General features: G+C 43.2%; 1 protein-coding gene across 7 annotated transcripts in view; it reads right to left on the bottom strand.

Moving 5' to 3' along the window:
• PARD3 (par-3 family cell polarity regulator) overlaps positions 1–25410 on the bottom strand; it is a 735311-nt gene that overhangs the window by 379597 nt on the left and 330304 nt on the right. For all 7 annotated transcript variants that reach the window (XM_074984984.1, XM_074984976.1, XM_074984978.1 and 4 more), the window contains exon 5: positions 7301–7432. In XM_074984984.1, the coding sequence (XP_074841085.1) occupies positions 7301–7432 (132 nt within the window). The remainder of the gene's footprint in view (positions 1–7300; positions 7433–25410) is intronic.

Genomic DNA, 25410 nt, shown 5'->3' on the forward strand with positions numbered 1-25410 from the left:
TCTTGGATCTGGTCATGCACTACTTGGTACAGGATGATCCAGGGTAGTGAAAAGGAAAGGGGACCCAAACCACTTTTACACCTCCTCACCCTGACACCATTCACTACCTTTGCACCTTTCATCCAAATGAATGCCGCAGCTGGCCACTGAGGCTATATTTGCCGCTCTTTTGCACTAGGAGACCAGGGTAAGGAAGTACATATCCCAAAATAGTACTTTCATTACTGCCTCACTCCTTTATTTCTCAGTTGTGTTCATTTTAAAAGCAGGCATGCCTCACTGACAATGAAGTGCCAGACAGACTAACAATATCCTCTTATTGAACTAGGTTTAATATCTTTGGGGTCCTTTGTATTAAAAATTAAATTGTGTATGTGTACTTGTGGAATAGTATGTAACTTCTCTAGTAGGGAGAGAAAGCTGACGTAATACCTCCAGTATCAGTCTTTTGAAACTACTCCTTAAAGTGGTGCGCACGCACTCTAAATTCAATCTGGATTCTCCACGGGCTAAGACAAAGAAAGGATTGTCTGCTCTATAGCCTGGTTTTAAATGGGCTGAAGGCCCTCTTCCTCATCAGTAAACAGAAAGGACTCCACTCCACTGATGACCCCAGTTCTGAGAGTAAGATTAGGAGAACTTGACCTATTGAGACCCTACAAAACTTATTCTGTGCTTATGCTGAGGTAAAATTGTGAGGAACTTGTGACTACAAAGTAAACCCCTTCAGGAAGGGGAACAAGGGCTAAGGGACTGCTTCTGCTAGAGCCTGTATTAGCATTGGGATGATTTCTGATAAATTTATTGGCATTGTGTGCAGATTTCTTTATTCTTTTCTATTGCTTTTTCCAATGTAAAACTTTCACCCTAAGAAAAAAATTGGTTGGCATTAAAAGAGTTATGTGGTATCAATAATTGTGGGCAGTCACACTGTTAACCTTCTCTGAAGAGGAAAGCAAAGAAGAGTTCTTGGACAGCCCACCTTTGCTATGAAGGAAGGAAAATGTGCAGCCTGGAAACACTCCAGTGTGAAGGGAGTGAGACACCAGCCTCCCTCACAAAGGCAACAGCAAGGGAGCTGGAAATTGAAGAGTGAGTGATATTACTGCTCCATTGATAAGTAGTACAGGTGCAGTGACAACAAGCTTCAAATTATAAATATGAAAAAGTACAGCAGGTTGAACCTCTCTAATCCAGAAGTCTCTTGTCCACTAAATTCTGCAATCCAGGATGATTTTAGTTAACTGAATGACGACTTATCATGGGTGTGGCCAAGTTTCCCATGGCCCATATAGTTTGTTTAGAGCCACCAGTCCTGGTTCTCAGTGCTCTGTGCTGTTATTTAGCTCTAATTTACCACTAAATGTATTCTAAGAGCTCAGTAAGCAGTGGAAGTGTTGGTAACGTGCTAGAAAATATTGACCTCCCATTGTCCGGCAAATTCTCTTGTCTAGCACTGGTCAGGTCCTAAGGGTGCTGAACGAGAGAGGTTCAACCTGCAGTTCAGAGCCCAAACAAAGAAAAAGAATCACTTATTTCTGTAAGCATAAAAATCAACTTTTAGCACACTAAAAACACAAAAATTGGCGAAGCCATAAAAATCATAAAACCACACCTTGGAGCCAAGAACAAGCTTAGGAGATACAAGCCAACTGCAAGCACTTACAAAGAAAATGAGAACTTACAAAGATTAAAATAACTCAGCCTTAACTACAGTGCTGTGGCATGTGCACAATTTATGATTTTGTAGCTGGTAAAGGAATACCATCTCCTTCTCGGGTAGATAGAATCTCATAATCTCTCTCATGTTCCTTCCTGTTCACACTCTTAAAAGCACTGCAACCCACAGTCCCATTCTATCTTCTTGTGTTTTAAAATTTTGAAATATCAGATTCAGTCATATTAAAAATAAGCATTCCTTTGCGTAAAACAAACCCAAAGGTAGATATATGGTTGCCTGAAGATCAAGCACTAACAATAGCTGTACATCAGATATCATTGCTAGGATAAGAATCAGAAAGCTCACACAATGATTACATTCTGATATCACTGATGGCAAGTGTCACAAGCAAGAAGCTAATTGTAAGGGGAAGGAGGCAGCCAGTGATATGTTTAAAGCAAAAAGAGCTCTGCTCAGCTTGATCTACTATACTGTAATTTCCCACCACTGGAGAACAGCAGAAGTAGTCAACTAATTTGAATAGAGAAAAATCCATTTTCATTTTCCATCTTTAAGAACACTGAAAAGCTTCAGGGATTCTCCTATTCAGGACTGCCTAACAGCAATGATCATGTATGTGTGCTTCATCTTCTAAATTTGGTGCTTTCTCAATTTTAAGATTTCAAAAAGCTTATTGGGTGTGGAAAACTGAATTTATGTTGAGTTGTGCTGAATAAGTCACTGTGTATTTTCAACAGTGCTTTTATTCATTAATGAACACAAATCAATTTATATAATTCGGAGGCAGTTTTAATTTAATTGAACGGTGCCATTCAGATTGCAAATGAGTCTTCTGATCAACTGCCTTAGAAATCAATCAATCAAAAGTATAACTCCCACCACTGCATACAACAGCACAGGGTTGTTAATCCTTTCAAAACGCAGAGCCACAACAGTGAAGCAAAGAACATACTATTTCAGTGTGATTTCTCTTACATAAACTTGATCTTTGCCAATTTCTGTATCTGGTTCTAGAAAATGAAATGACTGCCCTATAGAATTTGCAAAGTGGGTTTAACCCTCAAAAGCTCATAACCTAATTATTGTGTTAGCCTCTAATGTGCCACAGGACATGGTTATACCTCTGAAATTTTCTGTCATTAAATGTTAATCTGAATTCTCACCTTCTCCACTTCAACCTCCCCAGTGTGTTGACTTGTGCACATAGATAGCATTCCCCAGTCTTTGAATCTAATCCTAAAACCAGCTTCATGTGGGCAGAGATGTTTTAAGGGTTTATTATTATTACCTCATTTGTACAGTGGTAATACACTGCCAACTGTACACTGCCAACTGTCATCAACTGATTCCTTGGAACATATCTTCTAGTGGGAAATCTCACAAAGCAAAGCTCAGAAGCAGTACTTTCATTTAATTCAGTCGTTCCCAAACTTTTTCCAATCATGGAACACTTGGATGTCACAGTGCTTTCTGAGGAACACTTTATCATTTTTACATTCTCATACTAACTGTGAGGAAAATTACTTCTCTGAGAATGGAGAAGAGACTACCATTACTCAATTTCAATGGCGGAACACTTTGCCACAGCTCGCGGAACACCACTGTTTGCTAGAGCTTAGTTTGGGAACCACTGATTTAACTTAACTAAATCAGTAAAGTATACATTTCAAATTATTATTTAAAGAGATAAATAGAAGAGAGCAATAAAATTTATGTTGCCACCACTCTGAAGTCTGAATGAACCCCATCTGGTGACTGAAACCATACGAGACCTTATCTCCTAGAATTGCTGTAAAATATCAAGCCAACTACGAGAAATTTGAAAGTTGAAATGGTCTCAATTTAGACCTTCAATTTTCTGTTGGCAAAGGAATTCTTCAATGCACAAGTAGCTCTGGCATGTCTTATTTTATGGGCTAGAATATCAAATCTTCCTGTTAGTTACACTGAGCAATACTATCAGCAAATAGTGTGTAAATGAATTGGGAACCATCTTAAATTGAAGTACAGATTCTTACCCATCACAAACAGATGTAACTCCCTAAGACGGGTCAGCAATTAGCAGCTCTAGAGCCACATATGCCTCCTAAAGGAGTCAGTTGCAAGTCTGGGAACTGCTGCCACTGACTCCTCTGTGGCTCCCTGCCCTGCCATTGCTGAAACAGTAGAACCAAATTTAACTGGTTTAATGGCTGGCAGGGCAATGGTAGAGATCAGGCCATTAAACCAATTAAATTTAGTTCCATTATTTCAGTGGCAACGGGGTACGGAGCTGCCCAAACTGCAGGTGGGGGAAGTGCTAAGCCTGGAGGAGAGGTAGGGGGAGGGAAGGGAAGAGGCGGTCGAGTGTTCTACTGCTGGAGCCATGCAGCCTGGCAGAGAAGGCGGCGGAGAGGGAAGGTGGCAGCAGCAGCGCACTGAGCTGACCAAACAGTACTGCCTCCTGCGGGCTAAGCATGACAGCCAGCACGCTACAATGGGCACCTGCAGTTCAAGATGTATGAAATCTTCTGCCAGAAGGGCACGCAGCCACCCTGCGTGTAGCTGACAAAGGTTGTCTGCTGAGGTGAGTTAATCTTGGGGATGGCAGAGTGGGGTTTGGGGCTGAGATGGGTTAAGCCTGGGAATGGCAGAGGGTGAGTTAGCAGGATAGGAAGTAAAGCTTAGGGATAAGGGGACTGAATTAAATTGGGGGATGGATTTGGGGCCTGAGGAAGGTAAAGCCTGGAGATGGGGGGTGAGTTTGTGGGATAAGGGGGAAGAGCCTGGAAATGGGGGATGGGGCAAGTGGAGAGTTGATGCAAACACTGCTCCTATAACCAAGTGCTGCATTTTCCTTGTCCTCATTTGTTCTCCAATCCAGGCATGAAAGTAACTTAAACTTTCTAACTGGTACAAATCATTGTGTGCGCACTGTTCTTAAAATAGGGGTTACAAAAAGTATGGTTTGATGTTATTTTTTAAGGACCGTCTTGTATTCACATGAATTGCGGCTCTTGAAGTACTGATATTGTAACTGAATTTGAAAAAAATTGCTCTTATTGCTATTTTGGTTGCAGACCTTTGCCCGAAAACAATTCAGAGGGCGGACACAAATCCTTCCTCTTCTTGAATGTGCCATTTCTACTTTAGTAAAGGATTGGTAAGGCACCACAGAGGCAACTCATTGCTATTTGTATTATATATTCTCAAGTGTCCCTCAAATCTACACCAGTCTATAGAAACAGAACTATTTATCTAACAAATGCCATTATTAGCATCAAAGAAATGGTGTACAAGAGTCCTTCTGTGAAATTTCTTTTCTTCTATATGTGCAAGAGAAAAAGAGGAGGAGAAAAGAAGTCACAAGTATGCAAAAGAAACCTTGGTTGAGGTAACACTGGTCCAATGGAAAATCTTCCTATGAACAATGTTTCCAGGACCAGTGGCGAACCTGGTACTACCTTCACTTCTAACTGATCTATGAAACCAAAGAGCTGTATTACAGCACAGGTGTATCCTGGCTGCTTCTCAACATTGTCATTGCACTTGAGTTGTCACCAGAACCACAGTCTGCTACTTTGCATGGTCATGGCCATTTTGGGTACCTGTATAAGCATGAGAGAGGATTCTAGCTCAACCACCACTCCTCTGTGGAGGAGAGCAATTAAAGATGTCAAATGTCTTGGCAGTGCAGGTTGGTTCCTGGCACTATGGGCCAGACACAAGTTCTTCCTATTTGCCTGCTGTTCTTGTTTCCATTTGAAAAACTTCTTTAATGTCTTGAGGCTCCCAAAAGAAAGATAATTGAAAAACAAAGGCCGGGCAAGGAAGAGCCAATGGAGAGTGCTGTGAGAAACAGTTTAAGTACAGGCACCTTATTCTGTGAACTAATGAATTCACAACATTTTCAAGTCAAAAAGGGTCTTATATGATTCCTTAATATGTTTAAATACACGGAGAGCGAGACAAGACAGAAGTGTCCTTTGGACAACCTCATTAGCTACTTGCAACTTCGTGAACACACTGCTTCATAAACAGAGGAAGCGTGTTGCTTAGTTATTGTTCACTATGCAACAGGTTTAGATCAGTAAGTTCCAATTTGCTTATTAGGAAGCATTCCAAATTCCATTTATTAAATGAAAAGACATTAAGTTAATTCAATGAAACTGAAAGGGCTCTCAGAGGGACATTCAAAAGCATGTTATTCTGAGAAAAGAAACAAACAGGATTTCCACCTGCATCCATGCTTTCATGTGTAAGCCTCTTCCCCTAACTCCTCAGAACTGTGCTTAATTCCATTCTCATTGTATGTTTCCTTCCGTGTTCATGCCCTGCTAAACAGTTTGCAGACTAATTACTTATCCTGTTGATATGAAATGACCAAAGGCTCCCACTCTTCCAGATACGTGAGATTTATTATTAACATTAAATTTAATGAATGAATCATCCCTCTCATTTTTAAAAACAAAAACTCAGTTTTAAGAAATAAAAATTTTGGTGGTATGGGAATTAAACCAGTTGACTGCAATAATTTAAACAGGCTGCCACAGCAATTATTTATCACGAAGCTGGGTAAAGTAGTCTCTTTACTGGACTGTGAACAAAAACTTCACAAAAGACAACATTTAATCAGAAAGAGCCGTTCAAATATTTAAATATGAAAGTCACTGACACTTTCTAGGAAGGTTGCTTGCACAATTTCTAATCCAACTCCTTTTGCTGAGGCAACAGCTTATTGAAATACTTCAATGAGATCCTAATGACTCTGGGAGGCATGCCTCAAAAAAACAACACAAACAACACTGTCACAGATCGCTTACCTTGGTGTACAACCAGTGTATAGTGAACAAGCCACATTATTCTGAAAATGTATTTATTGTTCAAGCTGACTAGCCACATTCAACTGGCCAAAATGTGGCTAGCATGTTGGACACCACGGCCTTAGAATCTTTGGCACCAGTTCCAGAATCAACACCACGTAAAACAAGCAAGAAATGCTTTCCAGTAAGTTCTCAATTTGGATACCTAATGAACAAAAATCTCATCAAGCAATGGTGATATCTATCAGTTTTGATTTTCTTTTTAAGTCTTTCAATATTTATAGCCACAGGATTCTTAATAAAGGAGAAATAATGTTAGGTCTAATTATTATTATCTGAAAAAAAAAATAGGTAATTTCAATACAGTGACAACAAAGGCAAACAGCAGACATAACTATAAAGCTCAAAGTTAATGACATGGCAGTGTTTCAAAAGAAATATTTCAAAAATTATATGCAAAAACAGATCCCTATTTAGTTACATAGCTCTATGTGTAACGTGGGCTTTCATTAATAAAATTTACTTTAAAATAACGATTTCTAAATACAGCAAGCTGTGAAGAAAAGTAGCAAAGAGCCATGCTTATCAGAACACTCTCCACATACTGCATAAATGGTGAGCATGGCTCACAAATGGATGATATTTCCTGTTGTGGTCCTAAATTCCAATGCATCTTTAGTTTCTACATATCTGATGCTCACACCCATGCTTACAGAATCATCATTTAGGAATTAATTTATTTCTTCATAACATCCATAGACTTGCATAAAGGTTAGATTGTTAGAGTAATAAATATATATCCATTAATATATTTTACCTGTTCTTGCCTTTCCAGCCACTTGTCCACCATGGGGTGACTGGCACTTAATGATGAGCGTGCATTGTCTCTCTGAAACTGGTTGGACCAGTTAGTAGTATCCCGTGGTAAGCTTCTGTAGTTTTCATCTTTCTATTTGAAAAGAAACAAAGAAAGTGCCTTATAAAAAAGCACAACCAGTACTTGAACACTGAGAATGCAGTTGGTTTTTAAGACACTATGAAAGAGACACTGAAAAAAGGAGGAAGTATATTTGGAAAATTACAGTGGAAAGATGCATATACAATTCTGTTGCCTTGAGCCACTATACAGCCATTTAATTGCAAAAGATTCTCTCTTATATAAGGTAAACTAAGCTTGATGAGGTTTTTCATGTCCTGTACCAGTTTACGTTTTCACATCTCTTCCAACTTAAACTTCAGCTGGATGGACAGCATGGGTATGTATTTCAGCAACGTTTTCAGGATCTCAGATCAATTTTCCCCTCCTATAGCAATTACAGAAGACACAGCCTAACATTTCCTAGGCCAAGCAAAAGCAATATTGTTCTACTCAAGGTACGTTAAGTGTTATAACATACCTCCGTGCCAATATGCACGCTTTTAGGGAAAGAAAATTGTAAAGGATAGTTTTATAGAACACAATATGAAATGCTACCCCCAAAAATCTCTTTCAATAACTAAATGGAATACCTAATGAAGTTTTCAAGGCAAGGATTTCTAGTATAAAAACTTTTTTCTTAAATGCACTGTACTGCAGTATTACTGTCTCATGACTGAGAAGCTTACCAAAAATTGATTCAAACAGAAAATTAACTTCAGCATCAAAGAATTAAAGAATGAGTTGAATCACACCAAATATTCTTGTAATAAAATTCCTGTCTGAATAAGCTATCAAATAAAACTTCCTACTACAAACTGAACATCTCTACTCTGGCATTCTCTCATCCAGCAACATCCATGAGCCAGCATGATTTTAGTTAGCTGGATGACCACTTATCATGGGTGTGGCCAAGTTTCCGGTAATACCATAAAGGTTTGGTGTTTTTGTTTTTGTTTTGTTTTTTTACAGCAAACAGTCTTGGCTCTCTGTCTTCTGTACTGTTGTTTAGCTGTAATTTACCCTTAACTGCCTTCTACGAGCTCAGTAAGCAGTGGAACTGTTGGTAATGCTGCTAGACAATATTGACCTCCTGTGGTCCCGCAAATTCTCTCATTTGACACAGGTCAGGTCCCAAGGGAGCTGGACAAGAGAGGTTCAACCTGTACACTAATTTGGCCAGGCATCAACTGTTGCCTCTGCTCAGTCGGCCACAATGAAATGTAAGTCTTTAACATTTCTATAAGCTTCGCTTTGTAGCAGCTGCTATGTCTATATTAAGTATTATAAGCCAGTAAGAAATACTGGATATTCCTCTGTAAAAGAAATTGCTTTCTCTGATAAAAGCTGAGCCCTACAAAAGAATCCACTCAAAAAAGAGAAAGAGGCCCCATCAAAAGAAGATCCAAGTCCCATCTCCTGTTAGCAGATTACTCATGGTCATATAGCATCCTGGGGCAGTGGGACAAGGCAAGAGCTATGGATTAAAACATACCAAAAATGGCTGCAAACCTACAGGAGGGCTTTTGCCATCACCACTCTGCAGTAGGTAGTCTCATCTGGCTGGGGAGTCTGCTGCCCCCACGATGGACTGTACTGACTGCTCCTGAATACTAACCTGACAAGGGGTCATACAACCAACTCACAGACCCGGATTCTTGACTGCAGCCAGACACACTGGACCTGTTATGCCTTGGTTTCCTCCGTTGTCCCTGTGCAGTTCGTCTCCTGTGGAAGTGTATGAGTGCAGGAGGATATGAGTATGTCCGGGTGTGTGCTCAAAAGATAGTTTCCCTTTTTTCTGCAATCCAGCAGTGGCATTTAATAAAATATATATAACCTTGGGGTGATCTTCAGTGTAAAATAAAGTAACATCAATCAGTAACAAGAGCCCAAAAAATGATTCTTGTTTTTCAAAGTGGCATATTGAGGACAATACTGGCAAAAATTGATGGTAATGAGTGGATCTTATTTAAAAAAAAAAGTGTTCATTTACTTTGTAGAACTCTACAAAAGAGAAGTTTCTGAAGTATAGCTGGAAAAGGCAGTGTGTAATAAATGGAATTCTTTCTGTGCATTTTCTCATTCTATTTCCCTTTAAGTGAAACCATCAGTACAGTTACTGTGAGCCAAGAAAAAAAAGATTTTGTCAATTTAGGTGCAAGCAAAGTAAAGCATAAGCATAATCTGGATGAAGAAAAATAGCAAATATGATTTGACATTAAGAAAGCCTACAACTGGCCCATGAGTCACTGATTAGTTTTTGTCATATAACAGACCTTCAGCTAGCCTGAATGAACAGCTATCCCTGCCTTTTAGGTAAGATATGCTTTTTGTGTTCTATTCTTCATATATAATTATATTATTATTGAGCTATATTTACACTGCTTTCAACACAGCCTTTTTAAACAAGACTGTTTCACCTATTACACACAGAACTCCTTTCCCACTTAGTCTCCATTAAGCATGTACAAAAAGTAAAACATCTTTGTGAAAGTAAAAGGAAAAAACCAATACCAATATCAAGGGCTCTATTCCAACTTCAGCTGCGCACCAATGCACAGAATCTCAATTTATCTAGAAGTTATCCAAGATAATCAGTTTAACTTACAATTACATTTTCATAGCAATGTCTCAATCCACTAAGTCAGGAATCCTGTGTGACAGCAAAAAGATATAAACAAATACCAGTGGGTTTGCATGGAGCATACACCAAGACATGAGAGATACAGATGTGTGTATATATGGCATGAGTGTGTGTTCACTCTTTTCTGCTAAAAAAATAAATACCTATCAGACACTAATACTCTGGACCATTTCAAAGTAAGATACTCCCACCACAAGAAGTTAAGTTCCTCTATACGAGACCTTTTTTCTTAATGCAGTTTCACGGCTGATACCAGCATTTAGCTACACTGGTGGAAACAAAGCAGGAATGCTACTGCTACCAGGTTCCTTTAGCTGCTGGTGCTTTAGACTGCTGCTACCTACTCAGAACAAAGGAAAAATTAGCACAGTGGTGTACCTGGCCAACACAGCTGAGCGCACCAAAAGAGCTGAGCGCATGATATTAACCCCAAACCTTTTTAGGAAAACAGCCTATCACAGGCAAACCAGAGTTCTTCCTAAAATTTCCCACAAACCATCACTACCACTAGCTGCTCTTCACTGGTTGTATCAACATTGAGCACCAGTGAATACAAGACAGGCATTTCAACTAAAGTCTGACGTAGTCTTGTTCTGAACAAAGTTCAGAGCATAATACACGAAAAAACATACATACATACAGTTCCAAATTGCAACATCTTTGTAGTAGGTGAATCTTCGAAGTGTACCACACACATGCAAGGACTAAGCCTCAAGAGTACATGTACAGCTGGTGGTCAACTTAAGTCCTATCCGCAACAGTATTCCCAGCATTACTCCCACTATCAGAGCTAAACCAATTCCAGGAAATTTTAGGGTGGGGATCAGAACTACTGTAGATTCAGTTTGCACATTGAGAGCTACTGAAAAAATCAGTTACAAACAACAGTTCGAAACTAAGGTAAAATACGCAAACGCAATCGGGAGAAAAAACGCAGTAGCCCACCAATTCCTCAGACATGCAAACTCGGTACATATCACTTTAACCTGCAGTACTACATTAAAATAAAACTTTTAAAAAGGTAGCCACCAGGGTCACACACAAAACTCATTTCTTCTGGAGCTGCAGCTAAGAGTCCTCACAAGACTGCTACTGACATGGATCATCAGTTATAATTAAATGTTCTAATTTTGAAAAAGAATTTCCCCAAACAGCTTTCAGGAACTGTGGGCATGATTCCATATTTGTAATGAAAACTGATCAGTATAATGCAAGAGTTGTTAGGTCACAACATTACAGCAATACTTTCCAGCAGCATTTTACTGCATTTCAAATTAGGAGACATATATCAGCAAATTAAGGGGGTTAGTTTACTATGGATTCCCCACAGAATTTTTTTCTGAGCTGGGAAAAAATGGCACAGCGATTTTTCTGTATTTTCAATTTGAGATGATTTGCAAGTGACAATGAGCTTGTTACACGAGAGATTCCCCTAGAATTTGTTGATAAGATATATTAGCACGACCTGTGTGCAGCAATGCTTTAATTATTAGCTGTCAGTGCATCAACCAGTTTGTGGTTTAAACCGATATTTGTAGCTCTGTTAGACTAGTAAGTCACCGTATCCCAACCACAGATACGCTGTTATTTCAGTTGCTACTGGGCCACTCTCACCATATGAACTGCCAAGTGTTTCTTGCTTTCCATATGTCTGATGTAAAATTTATATGACAGGAGCATACTTTCAATTTTTACCGTTACTGTGGGATAATAATATAATAATACTTAAAAGGATCAAATCATCTCAGCTGAAATTCCCTGTACAGATTCCATGTTACCAAGTTGCATACTCTTAGTGATGTTCCCACCATAACCATGTCTTCAAAAAGCCATCTGCTTTCATCTGCTGACCCTCACCCACGGGACTCTTATTTCATTCAGTGACTTATTTTGCTTGAATTTCTATTATGCACTTTTGGAATTCTCTTGTTTGTACACTTCCAGAACAACAACTTTTATCTCTCTAACCTCGTTGCTCAGAACACAGTTACACCTACATCCTGTGGCTTGTTGCACAGGCGTGAGTTTGAATTTAAAGAACAAGACTGCTCATTTGGAGCAAAGCAATAGGGTAATACAGTGTGTACACACACTAAAGCAGAACTTTGAAAAATGTCATTCCTATTGCTCATCTGCTGTGCTACTGGCATCCATTTGTAAAAATGACAGTTCATAAAAAGAAAAGTCTTCCTGCTATTTTAGATCAGGGCTATAAGTATGGAGGGGGTTGAGAGGAAGAAATACTGAATTTACTCTAGGAAAATGGATGCTTTTAGCAACTAGACTGCTGGCTAAAAAACACCATACTGTGAATTCCAATTAAATGGTAGCAAAATGTGAGCTGTTTCCTCATGTGGTATATGTGAAGACTTGGTAACAGGAAGCTGGAAGCCGGCATGCCATTCAACTGATGACATGGCATGATCTGAGCATAATACATGAAAAAAAAACACACATTCATACAGTTCCAAATTGCAATGTCTTTGCAGTAGGTGAATCTTAAAAGTGTGTCGCACATATGCAAGGACTAAGCCTTATACCTGTGACAATGGGAAAGCTAGCCATTGGGACTACTTTCAGACTATGGCACGACTCAACATAACAGCAGAAAGAGCACCATACTGTGGAATACATCCACAGACAGGACACGCAAAAAATATATAAACTTCTAATCTCACGTGAACATTTAACACTGTAGTCACCTCCTAACCAACAACTTGTATAACAACAAATATATATGAATGAATGGGTCAGTACAATATAATTCTAATCTGTAATCAATATATGTTTGTGACAAGCCACTAACCAAAGCCATTTTACCATTGATCTGAACTCTAGATATGTTACACCCATTTATTATAAACCACTGGAGTATAGAAACATTCCAGAGTTGATCGTTACATCAAAAGTCATCAGTTTTTGCATATGAATAATTTGAAGTTTCCTCAAAACACATCAGTAGCAAGAATCATTTTAAGAAAAACATCTTTATTTATCCTATGAAATGGTCAAGTTGGGCATGAGGTCTCCTTTATGGTCATGTGACTCCACATGTCTTATTTCTAAGATATTAGACAAGGATCTCTGCAATATGTTTAATGGATAGATAATTATAAATTCTAATCTATATTGGCTTTTTGGCATCCCTCTACCCCGTGCCCCTCTCCCCCCAATTTTTTTTTCTTCCAAGACAGTGTTTCCCAAAGTGTAGTACGCGCACTACTGGTGGTACACAAAAGGATTTCAAGGGGTACGCGGCAGAAAATAAATGACTAAAAATCAGGAGATAAGCACTGGGATGGCACTGGGAGAGGCGGTATGCCAACCAGGACAAAGTTCTGAAAGTGGCATGCAAATGTTTTAAGTTTGGGAAACACTGCTCCAAGGAATACAGAGTCTGCTAAAGAGGTTCCACAGTTACAACTTTCACCCACCTGGAGCAGCTGCTATGGCAAACAAGAGGCAGCCAGCTGACAGAGAGCAAGGCTGACAATGTTGTGTATACTCCCAGGTAAGGAAGCATGGCATGGACAGACCAGGGTGTACCAGGCTGTCGGAGATGTCAGTGGGGGACCACATACAGACTCAGAAGGGCTTATGAAAGGGACAGTGTGGGGCAAGAGCTCAGAAAGAAAGGTTACTCACCGTAGTAACAGTGGTTCTTCGAGATGTGTCCCCGTGGGTGCTCCACATTAGGTGTCGGGCTCGCCCGGCGCCGCAGATCGGATCTTCCAAGCAGTTTCTGCCAGACCGCGCATGCGCCGGTGCGCGCCACTCCCCCGCGCGCTCCAGGCCACGTGCGCGATCCGGTCCCCGTCAGTTCCTTGACCAACCGCCTCGGATGCTCCTGCAAAAAACTAAACAGAGATCCGGAGCGGGGAGGATGGGCGGGTAGTGGAGCACCCACAAGGACACATCTCGAAGAACCACCGTTACTACGGTGAGTAACCTTTCTTTCTTCTTCGAGTGTCCCCGTGGGTGCTCCACATTAGGTGACTACCCAGCAGTAACCCAAGATAGGAGGTGGGTAATCGGATTATGTGCAGCTTGTCCCCGAGAGGACCGCTGCCGAGAGACGGGTATCCTCTTGGAATACCCTGTGAAGGGCGTAATGTTTGGCGAAGGTGTCACAGGATGACCAGGTCGCCACTCTGCAAATGTCTTTTAGCGCAACGCCCTTGAAAAAGGGCTGCTGATGCTGCCACCGCCCTAGTGGAATGAGCCCTGGGCATGGCCAGGAAAGGAGTCTTTTTGAGTTTGTAGCACATTTTTATGCAAGATACGATGTGCTTCGAGATTCTCTGCGAAGAGAGACATTCTCCTTTTGATTTGGGAGCGATAGAGACTAGGAGTCTATCCGTTCTCTGGAAGGACTTGGTCCTGTCTATATAGAAAGCTAGCGCCTCCTCACGTCCAGGAGGTGTAGGCGCGCCTCTTTGTTAGAGGTATGAGGCTTTGGATAAAACGAGGGTAAACAATAGGTTCGTTAGTATGAAACTCAGAAAGAAACTTTGGGAACAAAGGCTGGATGCAGCCGTATGGTTACCGCCTCCTTGGAAAAAACAGCGCAGGGTGGCGTTGCCGTAACTGCCGCAAGCTCGCTCACCCTGCGAGCTGACGTGATTGCGAGAAGAAAGATCGTCTTTATCATAAGGAGGCAGAGGGAAACCGTGGCCAAAGGCTCGAAAGGTGGTCCCCTTTTCGCATTAAGCACCAGGTCCAAGTTCCACGAAAGTGGAAGCGGTTTCCGAGGGGGGTATAGGTTTACCAGCTCTTTAAGGAACCTGGTAACCATGGGATGGGCGAACACCATGGGCCCTGTCTCTCCATGTCCGAATGCCAAAAAGGCGGCAAGGTGGACCTTAAACGAGGATAGCGAGAGTCCTCCTCTCTTGAGGTCCAGTAAATACTCTAATATCACAGCCATAGACACCGAAAAGCAGGGCTAGCCGTTTGGTAGAACACCATGCCGTAAAGCGAGTCCATTTCTGCTTGTAGGTCTTCCTGGTGGAAGTCCTCCTGCTACTTTCTAGGACTCGCTGCACTTCCTCCGTACATGTGCTCTCTAGGGAGCTGAGCCATGGATTAACCACGTTTGTAGTCGCAGGCCTTGGGGGTGCGGATGCACTATGGACCCCTGGGCTTGCATGAGCAGATCCGGCGCCACCGGAAGGGGCATCGGTGGCCGGTCCGACATGAGCAAGAGTAGGGGGAACCATTGCTGTCGATCCCACATTGGGACTATCGGGATCATTCAGGCTCCTTCCCCTCCTGGCTTTCTGCAACACTTTGTGGATGAGCACTGTGGGAGAGAAAGTGTAAAGCAGGGGGCCCCTCCATGAGATCGCGAAGGCGTCCCTCAGGGACCCCCGTCCCAGTCCTGCCCTGGAGCAGAATCGCGGGCACTTCTTGTTGTGCTGAGTAGCAAACAGGTCTATGTGGGGAAAAACCCCATGCATGAAAAATCGGTTGCAGCAGATCGGGACGGATCTGCCACTCGTGCGTGAGTGCGAAACGCGTGCTCAGCTGGTCTGCCTTCACATCGTGAGCGACTGGGAAGTACGAGGCTTTCAAGGTTATATTGTTGGCGATGCAGCAGTTTCATGACCGGACTGCTTCTCCACATAAGGCACGGGACCGAGCTCCTCCTTGCCGATTTATATAAAACATGGTGGAGGTATTGTCTATACTGATCCCGACTACTTTGCCTTTTATATGGTCTCGAAAGTGTCTGCAGGCGTCGAACACTGCTCTGAGCTCCAGTATATTTGTGTGCAGTGACTGCTCCGTGGAGGACCACAGCCCTTGCGTCACCTCTTCGCCCATGTGTGCTCCCCACCCTTAAGGAGGCATCTGTGGTAAGAAGAAACCAATATGTGTGGTTGGTGGAAGGGTACCCCTGTTAGCAGGTTCTCGGGGTTCACCCACCATTGCAGGGATTTGCGCACCTCTGTTGTGGGCAACGCCACCCTGTGAACAGTGTGTGCTGCTGGGTTGTATACGCTCGCCAGCCAGTGCTGCATGCTGCGCATGTGTAACCTGGCGTTCTGTTCTACGAACGTCGCTGCTGCCATGTGGCCCCGCAGCTGTAAGCACGTCAGGACCAGCACCGTAGGGCTGAAGGTGAAGACTTGCACGAGGGAGCCAACGGCCCGAAAGCGAGTCTCTGGTAGATACGCCCTCGCTGTAATAGAATTTATGCGTGCCCCTACGAACTCTATGTCCTGCGTGGGGTCTATCTTTGATTTTGTCAGATTGATAACCAGGCCGAGCGAAGAGAACGTGCCTGCTGTGATGCATATCAGGCGTAGTACCTCCTCCTTCGAGGCCCCTTTGAGTAGGCAGTCATCCGGATACTGGAATATAAATACCCCCTGTCTGTGCAGGTAGGCTGACACCACTGCCAAGGGCTTGGTGAAGACTCTGGGGGCCGAGGAGAGGCCAAACGGTAGGACCTTGTATTGAAAATGTTCTTTGCCTACCATGAAAAACCAGAGGAATCGTAGGTGAGCCGGATGAATAGTTATGTGAAAATACGCGTCTTGTAAGTCGAGGGCTGCGAACCAATCTCCATCGTCTAGTGCCGTAAGGATGGAGGCGATTGTGATCATCCGAAAGCGTTGCTTGCGCAGGTACCGGTTGAGGCCTCGAAAATCTAAGATGGACCTCCCGCCTCCTGTCTTTTTCCCCGTGAGGAAGTACCTGGAGTAGAACCCTCTCCCTTGCAGTTGCTCCGGCACTCTTTCCACTGCCCCTATGAGCATGAGATGGTCTACCTCCTGCTTGAGCCTCGCTACGTGGGAGGCCTCCTGGAGGTGGGGCCTGGGTGGAGGTCGTGGCATTGACGTCGCCCTTGCTCGTAACCCCTGTGGTACTGGGGACGCTGTTGCTGAGTCCGCAACATCCACGGCGATCTGAACTCCCGTCCTCGAGGCCGCGTAGCCTTCTTGCATGATGGCCTTGAGCACTGGTTTCTTGCCCTCTGGAAGCGAGTCCATGAGGGAGGTTAACCTAATGTGGTTATCGAAATTATGGTTCGCTAGATGCGCTGCGTAATTTGCCATTTGCAACAGTAGAGTGGAGGAGGAGTAGACCTTTCTGCCCAACAGCTCTAGCTTTTTGGCATGTTTGTCTGTTCACCCACATTGCGACGACTCCACCACCAAGGAAGTTGGTTGTGCGTGGCTGAACAGGAACTCCGTGCCCTTTGTCGGCACGAAGTTTTTTGTTTTTGTTTTTTTTCCGCTCTCTTGTGGACAGGCGGAATAGTCGCAGGAGTCTGCCGTATCATAGTGGCAGACTCCAAGATTGCGTCATCAAGCGGTATTGCTATTTTGGAGGAGGCCGGAGGTCTCAGATATTTGAGGAGCTTATGGTGTTTCTCTTGCACCTTAGCTGTCTGGATGCCTTGCGTGAAGGCCACCCTCGTAAAACAGCTCTTGGAACTGTTTGAGATCGTCCGGAGGATGGACGTCGCCCGGGGCCGTAGCCTCATCCAGGGAGGAGAGCGAGGAACCGCTGGGGTACGTCTCTGTGGACCCTTCCGGTTCCTGCTGGTGATGGTACACCCTCTCACTAGAGGTTTGCGAGGGAAAATCTCGGGGTTCCATAACCAGTCCCCCCTGAGATGCTTGAGTCTCTGTCCCCGGTCGCAATTGCCCTCGGGGGGTACGAGATCGTTTGTGGGGATCTTTCCCTAGTAGATAGCCGATGGTGTCTATGCCCCACGTGGTAGGGGCGACCATGGCAGTATAGGCACTGTTCTTGGGAAGGTGCATACCCTCTGCGTCTGGGGGAGGGCTGGAGAGAGCGATTTTGCATAATAGTCCAGCGGTTCAAACCCCAGGAAGGGTGAAGGTGGTCCCAGCCAGGGTGAGGCTGGTTGCAAAAAATGGAGAAGGGGGCTCCGGGTAGGCTAGGGGGGACCCCTGCCTTCTGGTTGGAGTCTGCAACATAAGCAGAGGGCTGTGAGAAAGCAACTCCACAGCCCTGTGCGGAGAGGGGCTGCAATGCCTCCTCTTGTGTGCAGCCTTCCCCCTCCCTTGAGGAGGTAACTCCGCCCCCTGACGTACAGGGGATCTCGGCCCCGTCCGCACCGAACTCAGCACGCTCGAGGGCGGTGCCGCAGGTGCGGTGTCCTCCGGTGCCTGCAGGCTGTGCGCCTGTGCGCTCTGCACCGCCGGTTCTCCGGGGGTCGGTGCCGCTGCCTGCGGTGCCGCCGGTACCGGCACTTGTTTAGCCGCCGCCCTGCCTGCGGTGCAGGGCGGCTGGCTGATTATCGGAGGCTGAGCTGCTTCCACGTGGCTCTCCGTGCCGCCGCCGATCAGCTGTTGCTGCGGCTGGGGGCTGCTCGCTCCTCCCGTCCCGCTCACTATTGTTGCCGGCAGGGATCGGGCTGGGGAGACTTTCCTCCATTTTTGCGCTGGTGGGGTGAGGGAGGCAGCTTTCCTTTTATGGGCCCCGGAGGGTCCCTCCTGCTGCGGCCGCTCCGGCACGTCTGGCTGGACGGCCTTATGAAAAGCAGTTTTAAGCCACCGCCCTGCCTGCGGTGCGGGGCGGCTGGCTGATTATCGGAGGCTGAGCCGCTTCCACGTGGCTCTCCGTGCCGCCGCCGATCAGCTGTTGCTGCGGCTGGGGGCTGCTCGCTCCTCCCGTCCCGCTCGCTGTTGCTGCCGGCAGGGATTGGGTTGGGGAGACTTTCCTCCGTTTTTGCGCTGATGGAGTGAGGGAGGCAGCTTTCCTTTTATGGGCCCCAGAGGGTCCCTCCTGCTGCGGCCGCTCCGGCACGTCTGGCTGGAGGGCCTTATCAAAAGCAGCATTTTAAGCCGCATCTCCCTGTCTCTCCTTAATCGCCTCTGGGCAGGACTCACATTTTTTTAAATCCTGAAGAGGACATTGTTGGTGAGTCTTTCAGTTGTTAAGCGGGTACTTAGCACCTTCCCTGTGCTGTTTTCCCCGTCCGACGGCCTGCCTCAGCAGGAGGGCTGACAGCCCGATGCTCCTGGCCTCCGGCGCTTGTTACTGGGACTGGATTGAAGCTGTCCCGCTTGTAGTTTGTTTTTTTTTTTTTGTTTTTTTTGTTTTTTTTTTTTTTTGAAAAATAACAACCGGCTAACTTGCAGTAGCCTAAGTACTTGAAAAACTTTAAAGAAAAACAGTTAAAGTCATTGAATACGCTACTTGGCCTTAGCCTAGTTCGGATTCCGTCTGCAGCCGACGGCCGTTAAGAGGAACTGGCGGGGACTGGATCACGCACGTGTCCGGGAGCGCGCGGGGGAGTGGCGCGCACCGGCGCATGCGCAGTCCGGCAGAAACTGCTTGGAAGATCCGATCTGCGGCGCCGGGCAAGCCCGACACCTAATGTGGAGCACCCACGGGGACACTCGAAGAAGAAGTATAAGTACTAAGCCAGGGCTGAATGCGAAGGGGAATGCAGGGACACATGGGGACAGGGGATACGGACTACAGACACAGGGTTTCAGGATCCAGGGCTTAACCAAATGGGATAAGCTGAGGGACAGCTAGGGTCTTGAAGGGGTGGGCTCACCCACTCCCTAACACTTTCTTCTACCCTCTTTCTTCCCACCCCAAAACAAAACAAAAAACTTTTACCATACTTCACACAAGCAAACCCAACAATATTTGTAGTTCTCTCCCAGGCTCCTCTCCTTCACTTAGTTCTTCCATTACTGCTGATGCCTCCAAGCCTTTCTGCTGCTACTAAGGGATGCAGGAAATAAGTTTCTGTATTGTAGCTGAAATGAATTATTCACAGTTCTGTATTAATAAGCCTGGTAGGCATCTCAAGGTGTAGTGAGCCCATTAAACAAGGGATGACCTTTCTGTGATGTCTGACAGAAGTCAAATTTGGAATGTTTTCTTTTGTCAGCAGCTCTCTGTGAGCTAGCGTGCCAAATGTGGAGATTTTAGTTCAGTGGAAACATGGAAACCAATTTTATCAACCAGTGAGTGCGTGATTTATTATAAGCATCTGAATATGTTAAATGAAATGGACGCCATTGCTTGGCAGTCTCCCTTTCCCTCTGGGTAAGTTCAGTTTATTTTATTATTATACAGTGTAATTTAACAGTCTGTCTAGTTTAAGATTTTAAAACATGACACTGGAAGGTAAAAAGGACCAGATGAAGGCCATAACAAGTGCTCAGCAAGACAGTAGTTCTAGCTGCACTATATGAAGACCCCGTTGAACGTTGTTTTAGAAGGAAACAAGACTTATACAATTTTCTTAGCTTACTGTCTCCTCTCCATTCATGTGAAGATGCTGACCTAGAATGTGGGTGATTTCCAGTTACTGAAACAAGCTATTACAGGAAGCAGACAACACTTACCTAATATTTTGACAAAGAACATAGGGGATGCAAAAGACCTTTCCCCGTCTATGAATGAAACAGATTAGGAGGATGACCACACACTATGCATGTGGAACACTGAAGTCATTTGAAAAGACTTCGTATACATTGTGCTCATGAATTCCCAAAGCTGTGCAGTTACATGTAGATACTCAAAATAGAAGGACATGCATTAAATTCAGAGTAAAGTGAAATGTACTAGGCTGCCAATTAGACTTGTGCCATTGATCTCTTATTTACAAATGAAAACCAAAAATGTCATGATCTTTGTATGCACACATGCAAAACCAAAAATTATCAAGCATGCTACAGAGGATATTTCTCCGACTCTCGGGGCTGTGAAGAAGTTTTCCCCCCGATTCTTTTTTACTCATTAATTTCACAGTAGAATCTGACTAAAGATACTGAAAAACAAACAAAACAGCATATGGCAAATGATGTACTGCGATTACAATTCAGAAGCTAGAGCTTATTCCTGCCTGTATGCTTCATAAATCAAAACCCAAGTTACAACTGTTCTCTCCCAAAAGAGATGAATCGAATATTTAAGAAAGTTTTCATAAACAATGTCTCTGCATCTGATGCACACATTTAAAAAAAAAACAATACCTATGTACTCAGACACTGAAGAGTGTCGTATTTGGTTAGCCATAAAAACTCCTTAAAAGTTGTTTTTCGTTTTCTACACCCATACAGTCACCATCTCTGAAACATTCTGAAGCGTCTAACTTCTTTTAAGCTTAGCAAGATGTCTAAATAAGCAAATTTAAGATATTTTGAGGTTGGATCCTGCATTCCTCTGTCACATAACAGTCCAGAAGAACTTCACACTACTTGTGTGCAGCAGAAATGCAGGACTTTCAACTGTGTCCCCATTGCTGGGCTCACAGTGACACCAGGAGGTGACTATTTCTCATCCTTCCTGCAAGCTCTCTCTAAAGAGCTTTCCTAAGTATGCAGTTATGCATACAGAGGGGAAAAAATGGGTTTTTATACCAACTAGATTAAAGAAAAGGTAGTTGAGCACAACTCTGCAATTTTCTTCAGGAATTTGGTTTTGTACCCACATTTACCCAGAGGTTGGTTGGTATTGGACTTGTATTACAAAAGTGAGATAGACACCATTGCTTGGCAGTATCCCCTTCCCTCTGGGTAGGGAGCATAAGCATAAATCTACTTATTTCCTTGCCATTTCTCCCTCTTGCAGATTAATTTCTTTTTTGTACAGCTGCTCATGCATGCTGGACTGCTGTCATTTACTTTTTTGTGTATTTTGATGAAACATCTTTTTGGGTAGAAGGAATAATAAATACAATGGTAATAATAATTATAGGCAAAAATCACATAAAGGAATTCTAGGGGTTTCAACGTGACTCAGGAAACATGGTGCTCTACAACTCTAATCTGGAAACTGTGGGCCAAACCCATCAAAATTAGTACTACCATTTGAAGAGTATGTGCCACTTGCCCATACCTCATCTGGGGATGACAACATTTTCCAAGTGGAAAAGCTGGATACTATTAGTTGGTGGGAGGTGTAAAAAAAAAAAAAGTGTTTAGTAGGCACTAAGAAGTTGCTCAAGGGGTTATGAAAAAGAAAAGAGGTAACCATTATTCTGTCTCCTCAGCCAAGCCCCACACTTTCCATACTTCCTCTGCCAGCTCAATGGATATGTTGAGGAGACAGGTATTTAAAGACTTGAGTGGCAGCAGGGAGGCCAATATGTCACGCCCGAGGAGAGGAGATCTTTGTACTCAGCCACTCTCTCATTAATTTCACCAGCTCAATTGACTGACAGCTCTTTCAGACAGATGTTTGGCCAAACTTTATAAAACATAGAACAGAACTCTGATTTAAGTAAATAGGTCAATACCATGGCCTTCAAAACAGAAGTCAAGTCTACATTACACATTAAAGTAGACTGTAGCTACACAATTCTAGCTACGGCTAAAATCTATAATGACTTACCTGGCCATCCTCACAGAGGGAGGTTGACAGGAGAACCTCTCCTGTTTATCTCCCTCACTCCTCATAATATTGAGGAGTACAGCAGTTCATTGTTGACCCAGATAGTTTGATCTCATGCATACCTACTAGGTGCATGATATGGAACCCTGGAAGATCGACCCTAGCCAGGTCAATATTCTGCATAGTGAAGACATACTTGGAGAGACTCAGTTATGAAAAGACACGTTCCTCTTCCCCTTTTTACAAATGCTTAAGGAAAAAGAAAAGCTTCTTATGTACCTTGAGCATTGGACTTCCCAGAACCACAGAAGAGAAGGCACCCACACATTTTTCAAAATTATGCTCACCATAGGCTCTTTAGTATCAACCCCATTTTACTGATTGGGAGCTGAAATAGAGAGGGAGTACACAACTTGCCCAACTTCACACAGGAAGGGGGAGAACTAAAGGCAGGTTTCAGATAAGCACACATCATCTTCAGCTTCTCCCACCTCTGCCCCGACATATAATAATGTTCCTCTGTTTGTTTTCTTTAGGACAGAAGGGTAAGTGGATGGAGTCTCCTAAATAAACATGAAAAGGTATGCCCCAGGGTGAAATTAGGTAACGGGGAAGAAAAAAAAGGGGAAATAATAAAAACCTTAAAAGCAAACATTTGATTGAAAGAGTATCTTTGCAGACTTTGTCACTTCTGATCTTGGTTGGTTCTTGGCTCCCGCTCAGAAGAATGTGGTCTATGTGTGCAGCTCTCAGCAAACAGAATGGCAAAGGAGTATATGCATAGGACTACCAATTACCAATCTAAGCACTAAGAAGAGATATTTCATTTCATGTCTCTCATTTCCAACTTGCTGCAGCAATTTCATCAATCATCACAGCAAGAGGGAAAACCAAAATAAAAATGATGAGAAATATGTATTTAGTTTTGTTTTGAAAGTTGGGAATGCTATCACCCACAGGAACCAGATTTTAATTTTTATTGTTCTAAAACAGCAGCATCACCTTTGACAGAAAACTCATGAATCTTCAAACTATGTGAGAGGAAAACCTCACACCATTTTTTTTTCTTTAATATTATTGTAAGTTCTTGGGAGTACATTTGATTTAAGCTATTTCATCACCATCTCACAGGAAAGTACCCTATCATACAGCATCTGCATAAATAGATACAGACACACTGTAGCCCCATATACATTTTATTCTCCATCAAAACAACTTATTTCAATAGATTTATTATTTCAGAATTTTAAATGCATTCTCTCTCTATGACAAATGACAAAACTAATTTTTTAAAGCTCTACCTGAGCAAAGCTGGAGCAAAGTAACAAAGATATTTTTATTTGTACAAATTATCCTGTTCTCAAATGCACCAAACTTCTTTCAAGTTGGGGCACTTTTCCAAAATTTAAAATATTCCCAAAGAAATTTTACACCAACTATATTCTTTAAAATTTGAACACTTCAATTACCACTTATGCTCAAAAATTCACACTTCAAATTTTGAAGGAAGGGAGCTGAACGTGCAATCTAATGATTTAGTCAAGTAGATAAGAGTGACAAGAACCAGAACTCCATTGCCACCCTTGTTAGTTGCATAGCATTTTACAAATGTTTAGACACTAAAAATGTCCTCTACTTTACATGTAGGAATGTGAGGCTCAGAGCTCCAAGAATCAAAGATAAGTATTCAAGTTAGTTTGACATCTGATCTTTGTAGCTACCTCCTACACAATCCACTCAAACATTAGAATTCAGGTACTCAAGATGTACAATGAGGCTAATACCTGACCAACATATCTATGGCTACAAACTTCTTTGTAGTAAAAATCTATTGTACCAATGGGAAAATTTTGGCTTGAAGAGGTTACATACAAACGTACCTATCAGACAGGCACAAGTCTCACAGCAAGAGACGTGGTTCAGCTTTCACTTAACTTCCATACCACACACAACAGCACTCTTCTCACATATTGACATGTTCCAGTACCAAATAAAAAGGGAAATGTAAATAGAAACTTTAAGCATTTGACATACACACACAAAGGCAGGTGTCAAAAAGCGTGGCATCATTCACTGTTTTCCCAAAAAGAATGTTACCACCCCAGCTGACTTTGCTGGCTTGCTTCTTTCAGCAATTTCTGTTACGCTGGCCATTCCCTGCAGGAAAACTAAGTTTCTCCCCTTGTGAAATAAGGATATTTCTTCAAGATGTGTGTCTCTGGGTGCTCCACCACAGGCACATCTGTGTCCCTGCTCTGTTGATCTGACACACTGGCAGCACTTGGTTCAGTGCCTGAGCTTTCCCTCCTCAGTTTCTTCTCTACTACAGAGTTCCAGCTACCAGAACTCCGAGGTAAGATGGAGGAAAGTAGGTTGTGGAGGATCCACAGGGACACCACTGAGATGTCTTTAAGAACCATTATTACTGCACAAAGTGAATAACTACTACTTTTTTCTTCTTACAGTTCTTCTACGGGCACTCCACTCTAGGCTGAGGGTGCACAGTCGAGTTTGCAGCTGAGAAGTTTTCTGAAGCCCAGGAAGCTGTCTCTCTCTCTTTCCAGGTGGGTCCCTCTCCATCAGGGTTGGCCTAGGGGAAACAGTTTCCTCTTTGGCACAGCCAACAAAAGGCAAACAAGGTTCAGACAGGTAACAATTTTAGTCTGATTCAGCTAAAGCAACAAGGAATCCCATGGCACCTTAAAGACTAACAAATTTATTTGGGCATAAGCTTTTGTGGGCTAAACCCCACTTTGTCAGACAAGGTAACACAGAAAAACTCCAAGAACAGCTAAAATTAACAACTCTAAAGGGAGTTAATGATGTGTGAAGGAACAACTCCAGGTCCATCTCTATGCAGGAGCAGTAGAGAAGGAAGTGAGGGATAGGATTTCCTGTGTTAGTTGGCTAGCCTCCTGGCAAGGCAGGAGCAATGAATATAGGACACACTGCTACTAAAATTTATCCATCAGCAGTGCAGGGAAACAGCCACACCTCCAGTGGAGCATCCATTGGGTTACCACTG

This window comes from Carettochelys insculpta, chromosome 2 (genome assembly GCF_033958435.1).
Source record: "Carettochelys insculpta isolate YL-2023 chromosome 2, ASM3395843v1, whole genome shotgun sequence".
Taxonomy (NCBI): domain Eukaryota; kingdom Metazoa; phylum Chordata; order Testudines; family Carettochelyidae; genus Carettochelys; species Carettochelys insculpta.